Source organism: Mytilus galloprovincialis, chromosome 8 (genome assembly GCF_965363235.1).
Source record: "Mytilus galloprovincialis chromosome 8, xbMytGall1.hap1.1, whole genome shotgun sequence".
NCBI lineage: Eukaryota > Metazoa > Mollusca > Bivalvia > Mytilida > Mytilidae > Mytilus > Mytilus galloprovincialis.
The window spans coordinates 7361146-7382624 of NC_134845.1; the positions used below are offsets into that span (position 1 = coordinate 7361146).

The 21479-nt window shown below is 32.2% G+C and overlaps 1 protein-coding gene across 1 annotated transcript; it reads left to right on the top strand.

Moving 5' to 3' along the window:
* Positions 1-526: 526 nt before the first annotated feature.
* On the top strand, positions 527-16180 carry LOC143084970 (uncharacterized). Its single transcript, XM_076261066.1, has 5 exons — positions 527-696; positions 12008-12161; positions 12799-12935; positions 14529-14646; positions 15662-16180. Exons 1-5 carry the CDS (start codon positions 675-677, stop codon positions 15843-15845), a joined length of 615 nt encoding a protein of 204 aa, XP_076117181.1. The 5' UTR covers positions 527-674; the 3' UTR covers positions 15846-16180.
* The last annotated feature ends 5299 nt before the right edge of the window (positions 16181-21479 follow it).

Consider the following 21479-nt stretch of genomic DNA (forward strand, 5'->3'; position numbering starts at 1 on the left):
CCGGAGCTTTCACGATCATCTCGCAATACTTGACCCCCGTTAGATATTCTTTCACATTCATTTCCATCGTTAAACCGAATGACACCCGTGCCGGTGGTATAGCGATACATAATTATTATGTTCGAAGGTGTGTGTTTTTTATAACAGCATGAATGTTAGTAGCAAGGTCGAGAATATACACAGAGCTTCCCATAGCGTTCAATATATTCTGATAACCTATTACATGTATTAGAATGGGATTATTCAAAAGTTCAACAAGTTAAGATGGATCGTATTACGTTATTATGCGGAACATACGTTAAGACATTTATAAATGTGGTTAATTCAGTAATCAATGCTTTTGATGGGTTTTAACTATTTCCTTAAACATTTACATAATTACGTGATGTTGAAAGGCTGAAAGTGTTTTTTGTTGTTGTGGTTTTTTTTTTTTTTGTAATATTTTGAAGTTTGTGTCAACTTAAAATTATTGCATGTAATAATGAAGGATATTCTCGTACGTATTTGAAGAGCTGACGCGTACAGCTGACCGTAATATTTCCATTCAATCATCTAATGCGTTGTGACAAAGCCAGAGTCCCGTCATCATTCATTGTTATGATAAACTGATCTTAGACTTATTGTATTGTGTATATACTGATAACCAAGAGTACTGGATAGACAATCTAATCATCATGGATTTTAAAACTTTTACAAGTAAGTTTTTCTTTACTTACACTAATTTGCATCTTTTTTACCTATAATTTTTTAAGTACATTTTAATCTTCAATTTAACATGAATGTTCAAGATATGAGGCGCCTGTGCAGTAGTTTCTAGGTCAAAATAGCAGTTATTTTTATGTATAAGTAGTTACGCAAGAGGGATTTTATGCAATCGATAGATATTCACTTCCCATAATTGATATTAAAGATCAGTTTATTAACAATAGCAACGTATTATTTTTTCGTATTGATTGACTGTTTGTCGCGTGGCAAGTATTTCATGCATATTCAGTACATTGATTAATTTTAAGATCTATTATGTGTAGTCCATACACGTTCCGCCTTTAATGTTTTAGATGAGTTGACACAAATTTGAAACTACATTCAAGGTGAATTTTGACTAGAATTACTTGAAATGAGCTCAGTGCATATATATTCTTTTAACATGATAATGAAACCAAGAGAAGGAAATCTCTCACAACTTACAAAAAGTCATATGAAACCTAGTATGAAACGAGTGATTATGATGTTCAAGAAAACATTTAATCAGTCTAAACGATTGCATCAATTATAAATTAAGTCCTTTGTGCACGTTTTTCTGCATTTATTTCGAATCAATAATCATTATGTATCAACTCAAACCGAAATGGTAAAATAGTATATAGAAAAATGGTCAAAAAATTCCCAAAGTTGTGTTTCCGTTTGGCTGTGCGAAATGTATAAATTCGTAGTCATGTCCAGCCAGAATGCGGATTTTGAAATCGATTTGTCGTATGCGTGTAGAGCCACGCTCTGCTCGTTTAGGTCATTTGCAACGCCGACGGGGTTCTCTTCCTATGAAGGTATATACATATGTGCTGCTGGAATGGGTCCCTTTTTTGATACGTCAAATATGTCAATGGGGATTATTATTTACCGAGGATTTATATCAATAGGTAGTAATTGACCAATTGTGTTATATCAATGGGTCATAATTGTTCAGTTTGTTGTGCAACGATCTTTACCGAATTTCCCAAACTCTTTGTAGTTATAATTTCCACATCTGCTGAATTTTATTGAAAAAAGTTTATATAAATGGGTTATGATTTCACTGTGAAATATATGTATAGGTAGGGATTCGATATATGAACTGGGGTAGGGGTTTAAATCCCAGCTGCACAACTGTACCCAAATCCCATTTTGAGCCCCCCAGTGGGAACAACTCATTTATGGATCGCCATGTGACCTGTTGCAAAGCTGGTTTCCGTTCCCTTTCCTATAAACCCACATCTTCCAGTAGGAATTCACATTCCCGATTAATCACCCGATCGATCATTGCTTGAAGTACCTAAAGAACCACCATTCAACATAGGGAATGGTACGGAAGGGTATTAGCGCCACACATTTTTTTTTCTTCCTATCTTTGCGTTATAACGCAAACATTTGCGTTCAATCTCAAACCTTTGTTTTATCTTTTATCTTATTTTAGATTCAAAGGAAACAGCAGTTATTAATGGAGGAGGCTGTATATATTAAAATTTATCACCTTTGTAGTCATTGCAAAGTAAAATGCGTGAATAATTAGAACATATCACTGACTAATGATGAGCAGAATAATATAAGAAGATGTGGTATGAGTGCCAATAAGAAAACTCTCCATCCAAGTCCCACACAATTCGTAAAAGTAAACTACCATATCGAAAAAAAAAAATATTTGAAGAGAGCTGATCTAAAACAATGGTTGCTAAACTTTATAGTCTTTGGCAATTCATAATTTAACTTTAATTACCCTTTTTTAATAATTTATCAAAAATAATATAACATATTATAAGAAAATGTCTGAAAAGAAAAAAATATTAATCTTCCAATTGGTATTCATGATTTTCTGTACAAACAGTAATTACAGTTAAGTCATGATTTTACAACAACAAAATTTAAAAATAATCGTTATAGAATTAAAGTTGTACTACATGTAATGTTTCAAAAATTGTCAGGTAAGACGGTTTCAGTCATTAATGTATTGTTTTATATTGTGATTTTTTAAGTCATGTCGGCCATGCTTGTTTAATAAAAAATCATATTATTATATTATTCCTAAATACCAAATTGTACGTTCCATTTCGGAAACAAATACAGTCAGTTTGTTTTAAACAAAAAACTACAGAGTAATTTCGTAGTTTAAAAACATGGTGAGGAACAAACTGGAATAACATTTATCTAAAATCCTCGTTAAAATAGATTTATATAATATTTAATGAAAAAATGACAAGGCGTTTTATAATTTCTGTCACTATATCTATTAAGATATTTCTCTTTTTTTGAGTGCTTTTGATAGATATATTCATATATTTGTCACAACAGCAGTAAATAATGAGAATGATATATGTAAAATATAACTAACGATTCGTTGTTTTTTTTTACCGGTTATTTATTTCTGTGTTTGAATGAATTTTGACACGGTTTTTACGTCCTCTACCTTAAAAGATTTTATTATTGTCCCGTGATATTTTTCAATACCAAAATACTATTGATCTACCTCAAATATCAGTGAATAAATTAAGAAACTTCAGGTTCAACCCCTCAGCCAAAGTAAAACCGTAGATAATTTTAAATGTAGTCTATGTTTGCTCGTGCCCCGTATGCTTAAAAAGACCTTTGTAGGTTTTAAGGTCACCAGCCAAAGGTCAAGGTTACAGTAACAATTCATGACAGAAATTGAGAAAACATTTTCGTTTCCTGACAATATCTTTAAAACCTAACATGATAATGAAACCTTTTAACGGTTGTTTGAAAAATGTGACCTGTGGTAACTAGTACTATTCATTCTGTTGGCATTAGGTCCCAGGTCAAGGACAAAAGATGTATTAACAGAGATAAATAATTACATCAGTAATACGTTTGTTATAGTAAGCTTTCTAAGCAGATTTTAAATGATGTATGTTACTACTACGTGAAGAATATATTTACGAAAATAAGTGACAAAGTCATACTACTGATTTTTGATAATTATGTTTCTTAAAGTTGGATATGTCTTTAATATAAAGAAATAATCTGAGGTTTTGAATAACGACTCTTTAAGAATAGATACATAAAGTCATTAGTAAAATAAGTGTTGTATTAATACCTCTGGTGGGAGAAATGTGGTCAAGTGAGCTTTTCTCATAACTTAAGCGTCCGTCGTCTGTCGTTGTCGTATGTCGACGTTCGTCGTAGATAATTTTAAATGTAGTTTATGTTTGAACTTTTACAAAAGATCTTCTCTTCTTAAACTGCTGGACCAAAAACTAAATACCCACAATCATCAATACGGTATCTGGTTTAAAAACGTGTTCGATGACACCTTCTGCCCACCAAAAATGCTTAAATCAGAACGTATGGTAAAATGCAAGTAAATAGAAACTTAAGCTAACAAAAATTTCCATCATGGCAAGATCTACAACCTATTGTCCATCGTTGAAAATTGTCTGACGATTCCTCATTTATTGCTCTTAGATGACAATTTTTATCAATTTTTGGCATTGTTGGTTAATTTTTGAATACACTATTATTATAGAAAGATAGAAAATTAAACATGCAAAACTCATCAGTGAGACAAGATCTACTAACAAGTTTTCTTGCTGGAATCATCAGTTCATTCTTCAATGAGGTTGTTACTCTCTAATAACAATGATCACCTATTTTGAGTGTTCTACCTAATATCTTGAAAACTTTAATTATAGATAGATAGCCACTTTAAAAAAAAAATCAACCAGACTAGATCTTTAAATAAGTTAAGGTAGCCGAAATCGCCAGTCAAATCTTTATTGGAGTTCTTGCTCTTAAATGAAGATTTTTGTCAATAATTTACGTTTTTGACTGAAATCGTTAAATTATAAAGGATAGATACACTCTTCAAGTATATATATATATATATATAAAAAAATAGCAGGACTGAAAGACCTAAAATTAAGTAAAATTTGGCCAAAATCGTAATTAGGTTCTTTATAGGTGTGACAAATGACAATATGTTATACTCTTTCTTTTTTTGGTTTTGGTCAACCTAAAGAAGGTAGAGAGAAACTGTGAACAGAAATCATGCTCGACAAAATTTTTTTGAGATTTTGTGTTATCAATTCTAATCTAGTCCACCATAAAGGAGAGTGTCCTTTGTTAAAAATGCACCTATACCTAGGCGAGCGACACAGGCTCTGTAGAGCCTCTAGCCGGTTTTGATTGTCGAATTTCAATTTAATTACATTTAACTTTGTTTCATTTGTAGGCCGTAATCTCGATAGTTCGTTTACCAGAAATACTATCTTGTTAACAATAAGGTTGTGACTTCGGATCCAGTTTCGACAAGAGCTTTAAATCTTAAAAACGGTTGCGATCGTTCCTTTCGTTGACCAGTTGTTATCTTCAGGTACTCTGGCTTTCACCACTAATAAAAACAAAATATGTTTGTCAACGTAAAGTTAACTGTGTTCATGGTTATATATCACATTTCATTAGCTGATATTTCTTTTTTGTATACTAGGATGAATACTAACATCGTCAAGGAGAGCGATGGATATGTTGATAATGAATTAGCAACAACATAATAAAAAAAACGACAAAAGACAAAATATGTATACTACATATTATTAAGAAAATCTAGTTTTTCATGAGCGGTTCTAAACTATTATCCTATTTTCTAATTCTCATACAAATGTATTATACCGACATAGCAGATGATTAGGTATAATGTGTTTATATAGGTATACATGTATTCTCACTCATTAAGTTTTTGTTAATGATCCATCTATTATCTGTAGCAGTTTTTCTGCCAGGCCTTGTTCTCATTTAGTAAGTTACCCTTCATTATTTTTATTTGTATAGAATTTCTCATTTCCATTTGAATATGATGTTTCCTTTGAATATGATGTTTCCTTTGAATATGATGTTCCTTTGAATATTTTGTTGCATGTGTGTGTAGTAGTATCTGATTTTCGTATGTAGCTTAGTCAGAACACCCGTTGGTCCATCTTAATCATGGTTAATTTAAGAAAAAATGGCAAATTGTTATTTTTTTTAATTTGTAAAACTTGATTTTCCTCTGTCGAATCTCTTTTCATTTAGGATTTCTAATCATCTGGTGTGTGGTTCAATTGTCACTCATTAAGTACATGCACTTGTCTAAGAATTGGTTTTTTCTATTTACCTTAATTTAACAGTATTGATAGTATGTAAGTAAGTAGGTAAGTAAATTTTATTTAGAGTCGGCATATATATAGACATTAACTGTTTAGTGTCTTTAAATATCAGCTGTATTTGTACGAGGCTAGGAAACAAGGTGTATGCGAGCTTTTAGCGAGCTACTACACCTGTTTCGAGCCGAGTACAAATACAACTGATATTTAAAGACACTAAACAGTTATTGTCTTTATCCTGCAATTAATTCTGTATATTGTTTGTATTTTGAAAGACACAAAAACTAACACATTTAGTATTTATTTTCAATTTGTAATCCCTTGAGGCCCGCGTAGTAATATCAAAATCACACATTACGCTGAAGTCGGGTTCGCAAAAAAAAGAATCTCAAATGGTCAACAATAATACATCGCTCAAGGTGAATAATTATCTATTTTAACATAACAACTAATTTCAACAGTAAAAAGAAATAACAAAACATTGTCAAATTTGAAACAGAAGTGTACGAGTTGTCCTACGCTTCAGATTTGAACTTTAATAAACATGCATGCTGAAATTGAGTTGATTTTGTAATACAATCATACACATTCAAGTTTTGAAATCGACAATTGTCATCGTCATTGGAATGCAACTGGAATACACATTCTGAGGTCACACAGGTTCAAACAATACTCAGTCCGGCAGTGGGCGGAGCTTTAAAGCGATATCTGTATAGTATACAGATACAGCATAGCGATATCTGTAGGGCTGTATCTGTATAGTAGGACACCCAATTGCAGGATAAATACATAATAACAAGCAAAACATGAGCTCTGGTGAGCTCTTTAACCGACTATCACATAAAAAATCATGCAGCATCATGCAAATACTAGTCTACCAAATAGAAAATGAAATAAAAATGAAAAAAAAAACATGCAAAATAATGAAAGCAAAACTATTTGATTTGTGAGCCTCTAGAGTCAAAGTTCATGTGGCAAGCGCCTCTATGTGCATTGAAACGGGGGAATCAGCAAATCACTTGAAGATCATAAAATATAACAGACTAAAAGCATAAAAACAATAAATAAATAAATATAAGCACTATCATTTAATGGCAGGTATATTCAATAAATGCATAAAAAGCAGAGCAAAAGGCCATTATAAAAAGAAAAGAAGAAATTTCAGCTTTGAGACAGCACTGGGTGGACACGACATGAACTTCAGTAGCATTTTTGACCCCCACACCAGGAATTTATGTAATTCCTAAACTGGTCAAAAGAAGTCATGAGTCTACCCTCATTAGGAAGTGAGTTCCATACTTGTGCTGCCTCAAATCTAAAGGATCTTTTATCATAACTTGAGGTTCTAGGTCTAGGTACCTCAGCAGTGTTTACATACCTGAAATTATAAGAATTATTTTTTATTACAACTAAATCTTGAATAAATAAAGGACATTTTTTATTAATTATTTTAAAGGTCTCCAAGGCAATTGAGCGCATTCTACGAGTTTTTAATGATGGAAGGTTTGAAATCTGTAGGAGTGTTTCGTATGAGCTGTGATGGTCTTCATAAATAAATCGAAGCGCTCGTTCTTGTATTTTTTCTATTTTTCTGGTATTTTGGTCCCCCACAGAAATGCCAAGTCAAAGGGCAGTAACTAAAGTTTGACATAATAAAAGAGTAGTAAATTGTAAGTTTACTTAGTTTGTTTAGATGTTTCCCAATTCTTTTCAGAACATTTAATTGCCTTGCAGTCTTTTTACAAATATTTGAGATATGTAAATTGAAGTTTAATTTAAAATCAATCGTAACCCCAAGTAGTTTAACTTGGCCTCATCCTCACATGATATGGAAATACCATTCAAATCAAACACAATCTTTTAATCGTGTGGTTTTTTTTTTGCCAAGAGAGATAGCTTGAAATTTCTCTGTGGTGGCCTGCATTTTATTGGATAAACCACTGTTACAGTATTAAATAATTGCTGTCTTCCTCAAGAGCAGAAATTACATCTTGTAAGGAATTTCCAGACTTTGACAAAGTATTATCATCAGCATAATTATATAAAGAACATTTTTTTACAAAAAAGAACAAATCATTAATAAAAATATTAAATAGGATGGGTCCAAGGATGGAACCTTGTGGTACCCCTTTAAATATGTCAAGCATACCACTTAAATTTTGGTTTACTTTCACACACTGTTTGATTCCAGGAAACATATAGATTTCCAAAATCCTTTTTGTTGTCCCTAAAATGAAACTTTGAATATAAACTATATATATCCAGTTGTGACAGTTCTGTTTTAAATGAATAGTATTATAACAGGGGTGTGGAAATGCTATGTCCGACTTGCCCGACTTGACATTTGAACAACCGGACAAGTAATTATGTTTGTCTTGGTTGCCCGTGGACAAGTAAAAAAATATATAAGACAAAGTTCAAATCCAACAAAAACATAAAATTAATTTCAAAACGTATAAAGATGTTTAATTTATGTAAAAGAAACCAATGTTCAGCAAGTAAAATCAATGTTCATGACGATAAATATTACATGATACCGGAAATAGATCAATTACAAAAAAAAAATAAGTATGCGAACTCGAGTTGCGTAACATTGCATCAATTGGCTTTGTCCATTGACCCGGGATCGTCGATTAGGTTTTTTTCATCATTTACCAGAAGTGTCATTTCTTTAAATTTTGTATCGAGATTCAGATTGATAAATACTAAATAAAAAGCTGGGCAAGCAAGACAAAAAAAGTCATGAGTCGAGTAGAAAACCTTAAATGCAAATGGAGGAAACAGAGTATTTAAAAAAAAAACGGAAGCAAGACATCTACATGTACATCTACGACATAGCGAAGCTATGTCGTCACTCGAAAAGGGTACTTCGACCCATCACTCAAGTATAGTTTAACTTTTGACGTCTTCCAACATGACAATAAACTTTCTATATTTACAACCAATGGTTCCAAAATTGTGCTAAAAATTTATATGCAGGTGCAGGTTAAAAACATTTTCTACTAGTATATATTGTTTGTGTTGCTAGCCACTACAGAGGAGCTTGGTGAGTTTGGTCTTGAATTCCTCACTGCTCTCGATCTCTAATAGTTCATCTGGTAGCTTATTCCAGTCTCTGATGGTCCTAGGGGAAAAACTGTATTTGTAGATATCTTTGTTTGGCCTGATTTGTACGTATCTTTTAGTGTTCGGTTGATGGAGTCTCGACGTTCTTCTTGGCTTTATAATGTGCGTTGGAATAGGTATAGCCGCTCTTTCATGGATGGCTTTATGAAAGAGCGTTATACGTGCTATTTTTCTTCTTATTTCTAGTGGTGTTAGATTTAATTCTTCTAGAAGAGTTGTTACTGTTCCAGGCTCTCTTGAGTAATTGCTTTTGATAAAGCGTGCAGCACGGCGTTGGACCATCTCAATCTGGTATTATGATATATGTTTTTGTAGGTTTGGGTCCCATGCGCTGCAAGCGTATTCAAGGTGCGGTCGGACAAGGGCAAGATATGCTTGTTTTTTTGACTTCCTCTGGGCATAATCCAACATTTCTTCGTATGAAGCCTAGTGCTTTGTTTCTTTTGGTGACAACTTTGTTAACTTGTTTGTCCCATGACATGGTGTTGGTGAGTTCAGCTCCTAGGTATGGGTTTGATGCGACTGATTCCAGGATATGACCATTGATGTTGTAGTTGAAGTTGATGGTTTTCCTTTTTTTGGTCAAGAATTTCAGACATGGTGGATATCAGATTGCCCCTGGCTATCTATGGAAATTCGGAAAATAAATTAAGTTTTTGTCTTATTTATAGATGAAAGGTCAGCATTATTTGTTGTCAAAGTGGTAAATAGAAGGGACACTTTCATTGCCCATCAAGACAATAATTAATAATCAAGAAAAAAACAAGTGTGTCAGTTGAGAGAAACACCACAAAATCAATAGTTTATCTATTATTTAGTTTACATTTCTTCAATCACTGTCCTCAAATTTAGTATATGTACCGTAACTACTGGCTACAATTTTTGGGGAAGACGGCTTCAAGCCGTCAATCCCCAATGGGGTTGACCAGAGTAACATTCCCTCACATCATTCATTTTGTTTTTATAGTGTGGAAACCCCCCCCCCCCCAACAAATCTTACTGAGAATGATGAGATGGGGAGACACAAATGAATAAATTGACTTTAAACACTTTTTTTACACATTTCCCTTCTGTTTCTCTCGAAATTATCGTATATTGAGCTCTCCTTTACACTATTTACGTTTCTTTTACAATCCGGAAAAATCAGTATGACGAGATATTCTAGATATATCCAACCTACATTATATTTTATAGTGACGTCATTGTTGGAATGCCACACTACGCATAAGCAGGGATATCCTTCACTGATTATTTAAATCATTCTCAAAGATTGTGCACTTATTAAAAAATAGTATTTGTTAAATTTAAACATAATGATGTTTGCTGTAGATGATTCAAACATCAACATGCAATACTTTAATTTGTAGGTCAACAACTTTCAAAGTAAACAGGAAATCCGAGGGGCTACATGAGATCGGGGAGAGAAACGATCTTTTCTTTTTTTTCTGTAAAACTCTGTTTTGAGAATCTTCCTCCAATTCAGGAGCACCTCAATTTATGAGCTAATTATCCACTGAAATACACTTAAAATGTGACATTTAGTATATGATAAGTAGTCTTCCATTAAAACTAAATTTTGTGTACCAACATAATCATTGTAATAGTTACAAAAAAAAATACAAATGTTGCATTTTGTAGCTTAAACCTATTTATTCATGAAATTTTACAAATATTTCAAAATGTAGGATTTGGAAACAAGCTTCACACAGTTTACATCAATCATATTGTTATTTTTTTTTTATTAGTACCTGTATCCCTGTCATGAGAGATGTAACTGGGAACTTTATTAATGGAAATTTAAAACTGAATAGATTTTTCAGTCCTAACTTTCTTAAGAAAAAAATTAAAAATCTTAAGAGTACTGTCACAAAAAATGGAAAATGGCCCTAGCCTGCAGTTCAGTCGTACACTATTAAGATTTCAAAAATGATTGTAGTTGTTGTTAAATGACAGAATTCAACTAGTTGAATTTTAGATAATTAACTATCAACTTTAATTGAATGTTTAGATTTAGAAATTACATTAAACAACAATTGATTCCAATAGTGTCAACCTTCCACATGTTCTAGCTCTTCTGTTTTTTCATTCTTTATATGAAGACTATCAAAAGATAACCCCCCCCCCCCCAAAAAAAAAACATGAAATAGAAACAAGGGCCGTCTTTCCCCTCAGAGCTATTCAGCTCTTTGATTATTCAAAAACCGCTGCAAAATTGTCCTTTCAATGTCATTTCATTGGTTGGTTTGCTGTTAGGTTTCTGTCCCATTGATGTTAACCCATTTCCTACTTTCCTAATTTTCTTACTCATATAAACAAATGGATTTCATTTGTTTGTGATGCACAACAGTGCTAAGTAAGAATCATATATTAGCTGACAAGAAATACTTCAATATTTATTGGGATCATCAGGGCAAGTAATTTTTTTCCAGACAAGTAAATGTTTTAGTTTTACTTGCCCAGGGACAAGTGCTCACAACAAATATTTCCACACTCCTGGTATATATGACTTACTTTTTTAAAGTGAAAGGGTTTGTTTCTGTAGTGTAACTTTCAAAGATGTTTGTCTTCTCAAACAATCACCAGGCCGAACAGAGCCTATATATTTACGTCTAAATATGTGGTTACTTTTCTAAAAGAAACCTCCTCCATTAAATAATCTATGGTCAAACCATGTTGACACCACTGGTCTTATTGAAGTTATTCTATGTAATTCGTCTTAAATACAAACATACTAAGCTAGATCTACAAATGTTTGGAAACGAATCATTACAAAGTTCCCGCGGCTCGATTCGAGCGCACGGTACTAGACTTGAGTAAAGCCTTTTGAGTAATAGGACGATAAAGATCGCGAAACATTATATAATGATGAACATGCATGTCTATTGTTTAGCATAACACTCTGACTTGTATATGTCTCTTGTGTCGTTTGGTTGCTGTCACATAGACGTTCATATATATATATATCATATTTCTGCTTTTAATGCTTTTTAAAATCAGTATCACCCATATTTATTTTTGTAATATTCTTATTCCAGCTTTAGTTATTCTAACAGTATCTATTGATGTAGCATGGTCTGATTGTGAGGGTATGACACAGTGTATGGACAAGTTTTCAAGCAAGCTACACCATATAAACTTTACTTTAACAAACGAACAAAGCATCATCCATTTCCTTGATGCGATATGTGCGTAAGTATACATTAAGCTTTATACACGAAGCAGTACTTTCATTTCGATAAAAGACTATGTATTAGTAACCTTACAACATATGCTCTAAATGCCAAACAATGTACTTAGTATGATGTCTTCTGAATGACCTCTGGAAATAATACACAATGCAGATGCAGGATATTTCTTATTCAGATAAGATGTCTGGTGTTAATGATGCTAAATCTCAATCTTATTATGTTTTTGTCTTGCTTGTAATATTTGCATTACTTCGACAAGAAACAGGTGTGGTGTCATGGACCTATGTATCCTGTGTCTGTCTAGTAATTACACATATATTCGAACCTTTTTCTTTTTTTTTTTTTTTTTTTTTTTTGATACTTTGGTCTGTTGATATCTAATAAAACAAATGCAGATTAGAGTGAAAAATAAAAACGAAGGACAAATTAAAGATAACATGAAAAAATGCAAGACAAAATGTTTGATCTTAGTCCCCCCTTACAAATCCAATGGTAGCTTCCGTAATTATTTATATGCACTTCACTGGGAGATAATATCCTGACTTCTATTTTAGGCACATTTGTTTTAATAATGAATGTGATGTACAAAGGTTGTCCTTTTAGAAGAATATTTTGACGTTGTCTTATATTTATAATAGGAATTCTGATGCCTTGGCTAAATGCTACAACCCAAAGAACGTAGCCGGATGTTCATCACTCTCACAGATTGTGTCGTATAACCCTTCAGAGGAAAAAATGAAAGATGAGTTCAACAAAGTCTGTTCCAGAAAACAAGGTACTTAGAATAAGTGTTGTTGAAAGACTTTTACAGTTCAAAACTACTGGTAATAAATAGAATAGTTTGACCAAATAAAAAGTTGTTCAATGAAAAATGTTAGCATTATAAGTAACACTTTATAAAGCAACTTTCTGATTTCCCTTCATCAGGAACGCTTATACATCCAAGAACATGTTCTTAAACGTTTACCAAAATATAAAGTGATACTATATCTATAGCCGTATACAATAAAAAAAATCAGATGTGATATGACTGCCAATGAGGAAACTGTCCACCGTAGTTCATATTAATTAAGTGGATATAAGCAATTATAGGCATTCAAAAATTAGAAAAAAACATATCGTGTATAGTCGGCCTTAAAAGGCACTGACATCAAAAATGATAAACAATTGAAACGGATATGCGAAAAGTTTGTGCGCAGTCAACTCCGTTTTTTTTAAACTTGGGAGAGTGATGTAACAGCAAACCATGAGAACACAGAACTTAAAAGAACGAGGCAAAAAACAATACCATGAAACATATTAAAGCACAGAAGCCTATCGTATCCCCCTGCTTAAAGTGATATTGTTTAATGTTTTATTCATATAGTCTACATGTATGTATTTCTACTTTTTGTTTCTTAACATTGAAATGTGAACGTTTCTCATGAAGACTATTCTGAAAAATGCATCTTCTTATACTAAAAAACAAACGAAAAGATAACAGAATTCTTGAAATGAAATTAGAATTAATTGTTTAGGACAATCGCACATGTTATTTGATTGAAACAGGAATTAGTCAAAAGTTTTTGTTGTTAGTACAAATGTAGTACTTACTCCGTAAAAATCTGATAAGGACAAATCAACGTACAATCACAGCATTTAAATTCCACCTATGTTTATTAAGCCGTTATAAGATTTTATAATTAGAAATGTGCCAACCGCAGATAACATACTGATATGACAAGTCATAGAAAGCACCTACCAAACGGTTAAATACCTGGATATGTTATTGAATTTGCATTGATAAATAAAAGCAAGTGCCTAAGTCACGTCAGATTATTATTCTTTAACATAAGCGGAAAAATTCCCCTAGTGTCCAAATTAAGGCTTTAGAGCTATATGTTGCAATACATTATGGTTTTTCGTCCATTCAATTTCAAGGAGGTCTTATCAAATGATATGATAGGGGGAATAGACAATAGTCACGTGTGCAATATGATTTGGCATATAATATCCTCAACTGAGCGCAACAGTTGAAAATTTAGAAGCGGAGTGTATACAGACTATTCGAGAAAAAAAGGAAATCTTGAAATTAGAAATGAAAGTTCTAGCTAGCTAACCAGGTTGTATCCACTATTTTCTACATGGGAAATTGCCTATACCAAGTCAGGAATATGACAGTTGTTATCCATTCGTTTAATGTGTTTGAGCTTTTGATTTTGCAAATTGATAAGGTATTTTCATTTTTCATTTTCCTCGGAGTTCAGTATTTTTGTGATTTTACTTTTTAAAAGCCATCTAAACAATAATTTAACAAGGTTGTAATGCATTACAACATTTTTTCATTGTTTTTTTGCTGAAGATTATCGAATATAATTAATTGTTGCAGATCTGCTATCATTTATCAAGTGTCTCTCAAAACCACACGTTGCAAGAGGAATGTCAGAATGTGCTAAGAAAACGATGCAGAAGGCCCAGTCAGAAAACAAAGACTCATCAGATTGCTCGTATGTATTTATTGTCATTATGTACATTTATAAGTTTATCTAAAACAAGAAACAATCGTTTTAAAATACAAATCGTTTCTTAGTGTCAAGTGTCAAGTATTTGGACGAAAGTTGACAATACTTAGTCCTTTTCTGTTATTCTGTCTGATTTCAAAACCTGAAAAATATTTGATGTTTTCGCGATATACTCTATACAAACTATATATGCATACTACCGTTATCATAATTAGAATAGATCATAGTTAATCTTCCTATCGTCCCTAGAATAAACAATACACAATGAAGGTCGACGAGAAACCTTGGAAGCTATAATTGTTATACAACATATCTAGAATCGTATGCATATATACATATATTATAATCGCTGAATATTTGCAAACTTGATTTATTACTTCCAAGTAAATAGAAAATGAGTACAGTATAAAAGATCTTTAGATACATATAGTAGATCAAATACCCAAAAAAAAAATGATAAGACTGAAAGCATTATTCATAATTTCTCAATTGGTGCAGTGCAATTGAGAAGAGAAAACTCTCAAACCTCACAGAAATTTAAAACTAAGAAATCATTTGCTCTTAACGGTATGGAATGTTCCTCAATTGACAAAAGATCAAATTCAAAATTAATATAAGGAGGTGCTTCGTGTTTAAAATCAGACTACCATCATCAAAACATATCATGACAACTTTGAAACTATTTTATGAAGAATTTGGAAATTAAAAACCAGTATCTTACAATTTCATGTTACTATTCGAATGTAAATATATTATCTTAAAGTCATATACAGACCACGAGAGACTCTCATTGGTAGTAAATATCACCACATAGTAGAATTACCTAATCACGGACTGTATTGCCATGGATTATATAATCACATACATCATGTTGTCTGAGTTTCTTTAAATTATTTTAGTGTTATGCAAGCATAATAAAACATGTTGAATACTAATCAATATTCGATGCTATTTATATTTGTATTCAATAAATGAAAACCTCTGCATAATTTTATTTCAGAATCCAATCAGAATTGATGTCCTGCATGTCAAACTCTATGGCAGGACAATGTACAAGAGAAACTGTAGATTACTTTAAAAGCACACAGAATGAGAAATACAGTATGACCTGCTCGGCTACATCAACAGTTACCAACATTCTTCTTCTGGGTTGTCTTCTTTTGGTGAAACAACTTCTGCTCTGAATTGTTGGCTTTAATGTAAAATTTAGTGAAAAGAATATACTAATGCGAATCTATTGCAGAATATTCAAACCAGGAAGTATAGTTGTGCAGAAAGATAAGTTCCCAGTGGAATGTCTAATGTGATAGTCTTGTACATTTATGCATGTTACACATGAACAATAATTGTATATTTTTGTATTTATATATATATATGTTTATATATCATGTACACGTAAGACTTACACATCATTGTTCTTAAACAGATAGTTTAAGAAGAACGCTACGGAATGATTTATATTCGTTGGATACCTGTTTTCGTAGATTTCATAAATAGATGAAAATCAAAGTAAAACTAGTCTACCGATGTTCAAATCTCATACATCGAATCGTACGAATTGAAAACCTTTGTTAAGTCTCTTTTAATTCGAACTAGATAATATACATGATTGAACACGAAATTATGCATTTTTTTTAAGTGTAAGTAGTTATGAAAGGTATTAGGCTTATAATTTGATATGTCAGACGCGCGTTTCGTCTACATAAGACTCATCACTGACGCACAGATCACAATCGTTAGCCAAACAAGCATAAAGTTGAAAAGCATTGAGAATCTGAATTGCAAAAACATTGTGCAAAATAAGACTAAGGTAATATATGTCTAGGATAAGATAATCTTTAGTATTTTAAAAAATTCATACTTTTTCAAACAGTTAATTTATAAAAATTACCTAAAATTAATATACCGAAGTGCTGACTTCTGGGCTGGTGATACCCTCGGGGACGAAACGTCTACCAGCAGTGGCATCGACCAAGTTGTGTAAACAGATATCAAAGGTACCAGGCTTATTTATTGATACGCAAGACGCGCGTTCCGTCTACATAATATCATGCCATTGTGATTAAACATACCTGATGAAGACAATTTCTTGCAAAAAATAAAAGACTATTTTATACAAGTTAATTCGAGTTTGGCATTGAAATCAATCTGGATCGAACGCAACCATTTTACTTCAAAAGTTGAGGGTGGTGGTGGGTATGGTTTTATGTCTGAGTCTGGAAAATATCTTGTTTGACGCTATCAATCAACTAATTATTTTTTTAATTTAACAGGTTTGCTTAAAATCTAGATTCAATTTTTATTTTGTCGTCTACACCAATATTTTTTTCATCAAATTAGGGATCATATCTATTTTTAGCAGACACAAGTTGTTTCCTTTTTCCTTTTTCGAAATTCGAATTTTGAAAAATATTCTAAGTTCAAACTAATTTTTTTTTTAGGGAAACAATAACACCCTCCCCCCTTTTTTTAAATTCAAATGGTCTTTCCCTTGTTTGACTTGACATGCCTTTGTTGTAACTCTTGTTGCTTACTGGTACCCTTTATATATTCTTTTTCGTTTTTTGTTAAAATGAATTATGCATAACACAATCATCACAGTATTCATTTGACAAAAAAAGATAAAACGATTTACAGCTTCTTCATTGATGCTTCCTTAGTATATTGGCAATGAATAGTGGTTGATCTTATCAAATATATACAGTGATCATAAGTATCAAAATGTTTTCAGTACTTGATCATATCCCACTTTTTTCTTGTGATCTTTTAGATTGGTTTTAGATGCTATCTTCTATAGGTAGATATAACTGTTTAATACTTTCTAGTTTGTATCCGTATCAAACGTTTATATATAATTGACTAAATTGTCTGTAAAGATATGGTAATAACTCATTTAAAACAATTATTGGACACAATACAATTGAGAATAAAAACGGGGAATGTGTTAAAGAGACAATAACCCGACAAAAAAACAAGCCGATGTTCAACAAAATCATATCTAAATGAACTAAATTAATGCATATCTATTTTTACCTTCTAAATACTAAGTATGCTAAATAAATCAAATTCTACCATAATTCACATATGGAATTTCTTGTATGAAAGGTGCACGTTTCTTTCAATTTGTGTCCCCTGTGCATACTTTTACTTTAATATTTATTTTATAATAAATCTACGAGCTCGGATTCATTTACTAAAAGTAAAATAACACAAATACCGATCTCAAAATAGAAAGTCCTTCATTAAAAGCTCGAACACATCAAACTAATGGAACAGACATTTCCTTGTGTATGTATTCACTGGTGGTTTTAGCCTAATTTAGCTTGGTAAAACCTCTCACTTATATGACAGTCGAATAAAATTACATTATATTGACAACAGAGTGTGAACAAAACCAACACACATATGTTATAGGTAAAGTTATCAAAACTAGGGGTACATTAGTCATATCGTATTATTAGGTCAATCACACACAAACAAATATATTAACAAAGAAAAAACAAAAAAGGCATTAACGTCTTTACATTAAATTCATTTGATATGAACTGGTTCATATATATGCTTAGTTCTTACCTCAAACACGCAATAATTAAGTTCGGGTACTCGCAAATTTGGTATTATGTCTTTAGTTTTTACTAGAAAACACCCGCGATATCGCGGGTACGTGACTGAATTAAAGTATCTAAGTATGTGGAAGCCTTATTTTAGCCTGGATTTTTAGTATTGGTATTGTCATCTGATATAAAGTCATGTTGAATATATAATACACAGTTTTCTTTGCTTTCAAAATCTTTCTGTTTGAACCCGTCGATCTGGAACTAATCAATTATTGGTAATATTAATTATTTAGAAAACAAACGGGCCTGGAATGGAGTAATTCTTAGTTGAATTCTTTGATTCTCCGTTGTTACGTCATTTTGGCTAAAAAATGGAAACTGTACCTACGCCTTATTTGGTCTTAAAATTCTGGTATTCGTATTGACGTTACGCACGTTTTTGCGTCAATACCGTGTAATCAACCAGTCCACATTAATAAACAGCTTTCTATAAAATCATAACAGTTAAGGTATATAAAATTCATATCCATAGACTAGACAGGTGAATACTACTATTCCGAAAAAAAGGACAACATATTGACAAAAAGTCAAAAGTATGCGTGCCAGACGTAACAAATTATACGCATAATAACTTTAGCAGGATGTTTGTTTTCTTCAAAACAGTGTTATATACGCGAAAATTCGAATGAATGTATATGCTTTATATATAAAGTATTACAATATTACTGAATAAGAGTCTTGAAACGACCAATGCTATTTGTTGGCAAAAAAATAGTGTTCATTATGGTCAGATTTAGGAAAATATTTTAAAAGTTATCAAAATGTATAGGTTTTAAAATATAAGATAATATGAAATTTCTTTAGTGTAAATTATGCTTACAAAAGTAAATAGATAGACCATATAAAATAGAATTTTTGCAGCACTCACACTACATATAACTAGAGGCTCTAAAGAGCCTGTGTCGCTCACCTTGGTCTATGTGAATATTAAACAATGGACACAGATGGATTCATGACAAAATTGTGTTTTGGTGATGGTGATGTGTTTGTAGATCTTACTTTACTAAACATTCTTGCTGCTTACAATTATCTCTATCTATAACAGTACTTGCTGTGGAAAATGTTATTGAAAATGAAAATTGTTATAAATTGACTATAGAGGGCAATAACTCCTTAGGGGGTCAATTGACTATTTTGGTCATACTGACTTATTTTTAGTTCTTACTTTGCTGTACATTATTGCTGTTTACAGTTTATCTCTATCTATAATAATATTCAAGATAATAACAAAAAAACAGCAAAATTTCCTCAAAATTACCTATTCAGGGGCAGCAACCTAACAACCGATTATCCGATTCAGGGCAGATAGATCGTGACCTGATCAACAATTTTACTTCCTGTCAGATTTGCTCTTAATGCTTTGGTTTTTGAGTTATAAACCAAAAACTGCATTTTACCCCTATGTTCTATTTTTAGCCATGGCGGCCATCTTGGTTGGTTGGCCGGGTCACCGGACACATTTTTTAAACTAAATACCCCAATGATGATTATGGCCAAGTTTGGTTAAATTTGGCCCAGTAGTTTCAGAGGAGAATATTTTTCTAAAAGATTACTAAGATTTACGACAAATGGTTAAAAATTGACTATAAAGGGCAATAACTCCTAAAGTGGCCAGCTGACCATTTTGGTCATGCTGACTTATTTGTAGATCTTACTTTGCTGTACATTATTGCTGTTTACAGTTTATCTCTATCTATAATAATATTCAAGATAATAACCAAAAACAGCAAATTTTCCTTAAAATTACCATTTCAGGTGCAGCAACCCAACAACGGAATGTCCGATTCATCTGAAAATTTCAGGGCAGATTTTTGAGTTATAAGCCAAAAACTGGATTTTACCCTTATGTTCTATTTTTAGCCATGGCGGCCATCTTGTTTGGTTGGCCGGGTCACCGGACACATTTTTTAAACTAGATACCCCAATGATGATTATGGCCAAGTTTGGTTAAATTTGGCCCAGTAGTTTCAGAGAAGATTTTTGCAAAAGTTAACGCAGGACGACGACGGACGACGACGGACGCCGGACGCCAAGTGATGAGAAAAGCTCACTTGACCTTTCGGCCAGGTGAGCTAAAAATGCAACGGCTTCTTAAAAGTATCTTGCAAGATGTCCAATGTCGGATTTCGCTGCTTTTTACAAATAAACTGTCATTTGCGACGTTATTTCTTGAAAAATTAGATTCGTTGCATGGTAAATAGAGCTTTTGCGTAATTGTACTTTAATTCTACAAAACAGCTACATACTTTTTTGATAATTTGCGGAGTCAAAACGGCTTCGTTTTCAAAGAAATGAAATGTTTTGTCCACTGAAAGATTTTCATACGTTATGTCATTTATATCATCTCGTTATACCATGCTCTTCAACTTTGTACTTGTTTGGCTTTATAAATATTTTGATATGAGCGTGATTGGCGTACTTAATTGTAATCCTCGAACCTTTGATAACTATAATCAACATTGTCGATTCGGGGCGTTATTTATGGTGAATCATCTGTATATATTTCCTCAGATATAATTTTCTTGATAGTCAGATGTACTTTCAACAACACCACAAAGTAATAAAAAAAATCCGATGACTGAAGTTGTTCGTTTAGATGAGGTTAAGTTGTGAAAAAAATGTGTATTACGAGAGGATAAAAAATCGTCTTTTTCACATTTTCAAATTTGGGAAGCGCAAAAGTGCGAGTTTTTATTTCATTGCAATAAGATTCATACAGTATGCATAGAACTTGAAAATGAAAATACAATTGGGCCTGAAGCGTGGCTATATACCTCTCCATATCATACAAAATTTTGCTGACAATCTTTTCATTTCTTTATCTATTTGTTTCGTTATTAAAGAAAGTAAAGTGAATTTTATAAGCAAGACCCGTTTAACTTGTAATTCCCGACAAACTATTTTTAATTAAGGAAAAATATATATCTTCCTTTTCGGATCTAAATGGGGAAACATTGCATTATATTACGTTTTATTTTAATTGGTCTCTGGTAGAGATATGTCTCATGCGCACTCATCATACCGTATATATCATCTCATTTCATATCGACTTATACCCAAATACAATATAATTTGTTGTTTGTTGCTTACTTTACTTTCAGTGGGAAATATTGCATGCATATTCAGTTCAACCAAACATTAAGAGGTATCCATATTGAGGTGCAAAAAAAGAATTGAAAGCACAATGAAAAATATCCCCAA

Bases quoted from the DNA above. Each gene is read 5' to 3' on its own strand.
- LOC143084970 (XM_076261066.1), top strand. From the start codon at position 675: ATGGATTTTAAAACTTTTACAA. The intron at 12,162-12,798 runs GTAAGTATACAT...TATTTATAATAG, and splicing joins TTCCTTGATGCGATATGTGC to GAATTCTGATGCCTTGGCTA. The intron at 12,936-14,528 runs GTACTTAGAATA...TAATTGTTGCAG, and splicing joins AGTCTGTTCCAGAAAACAAG to ATCTGCTATCATTTATCAAG.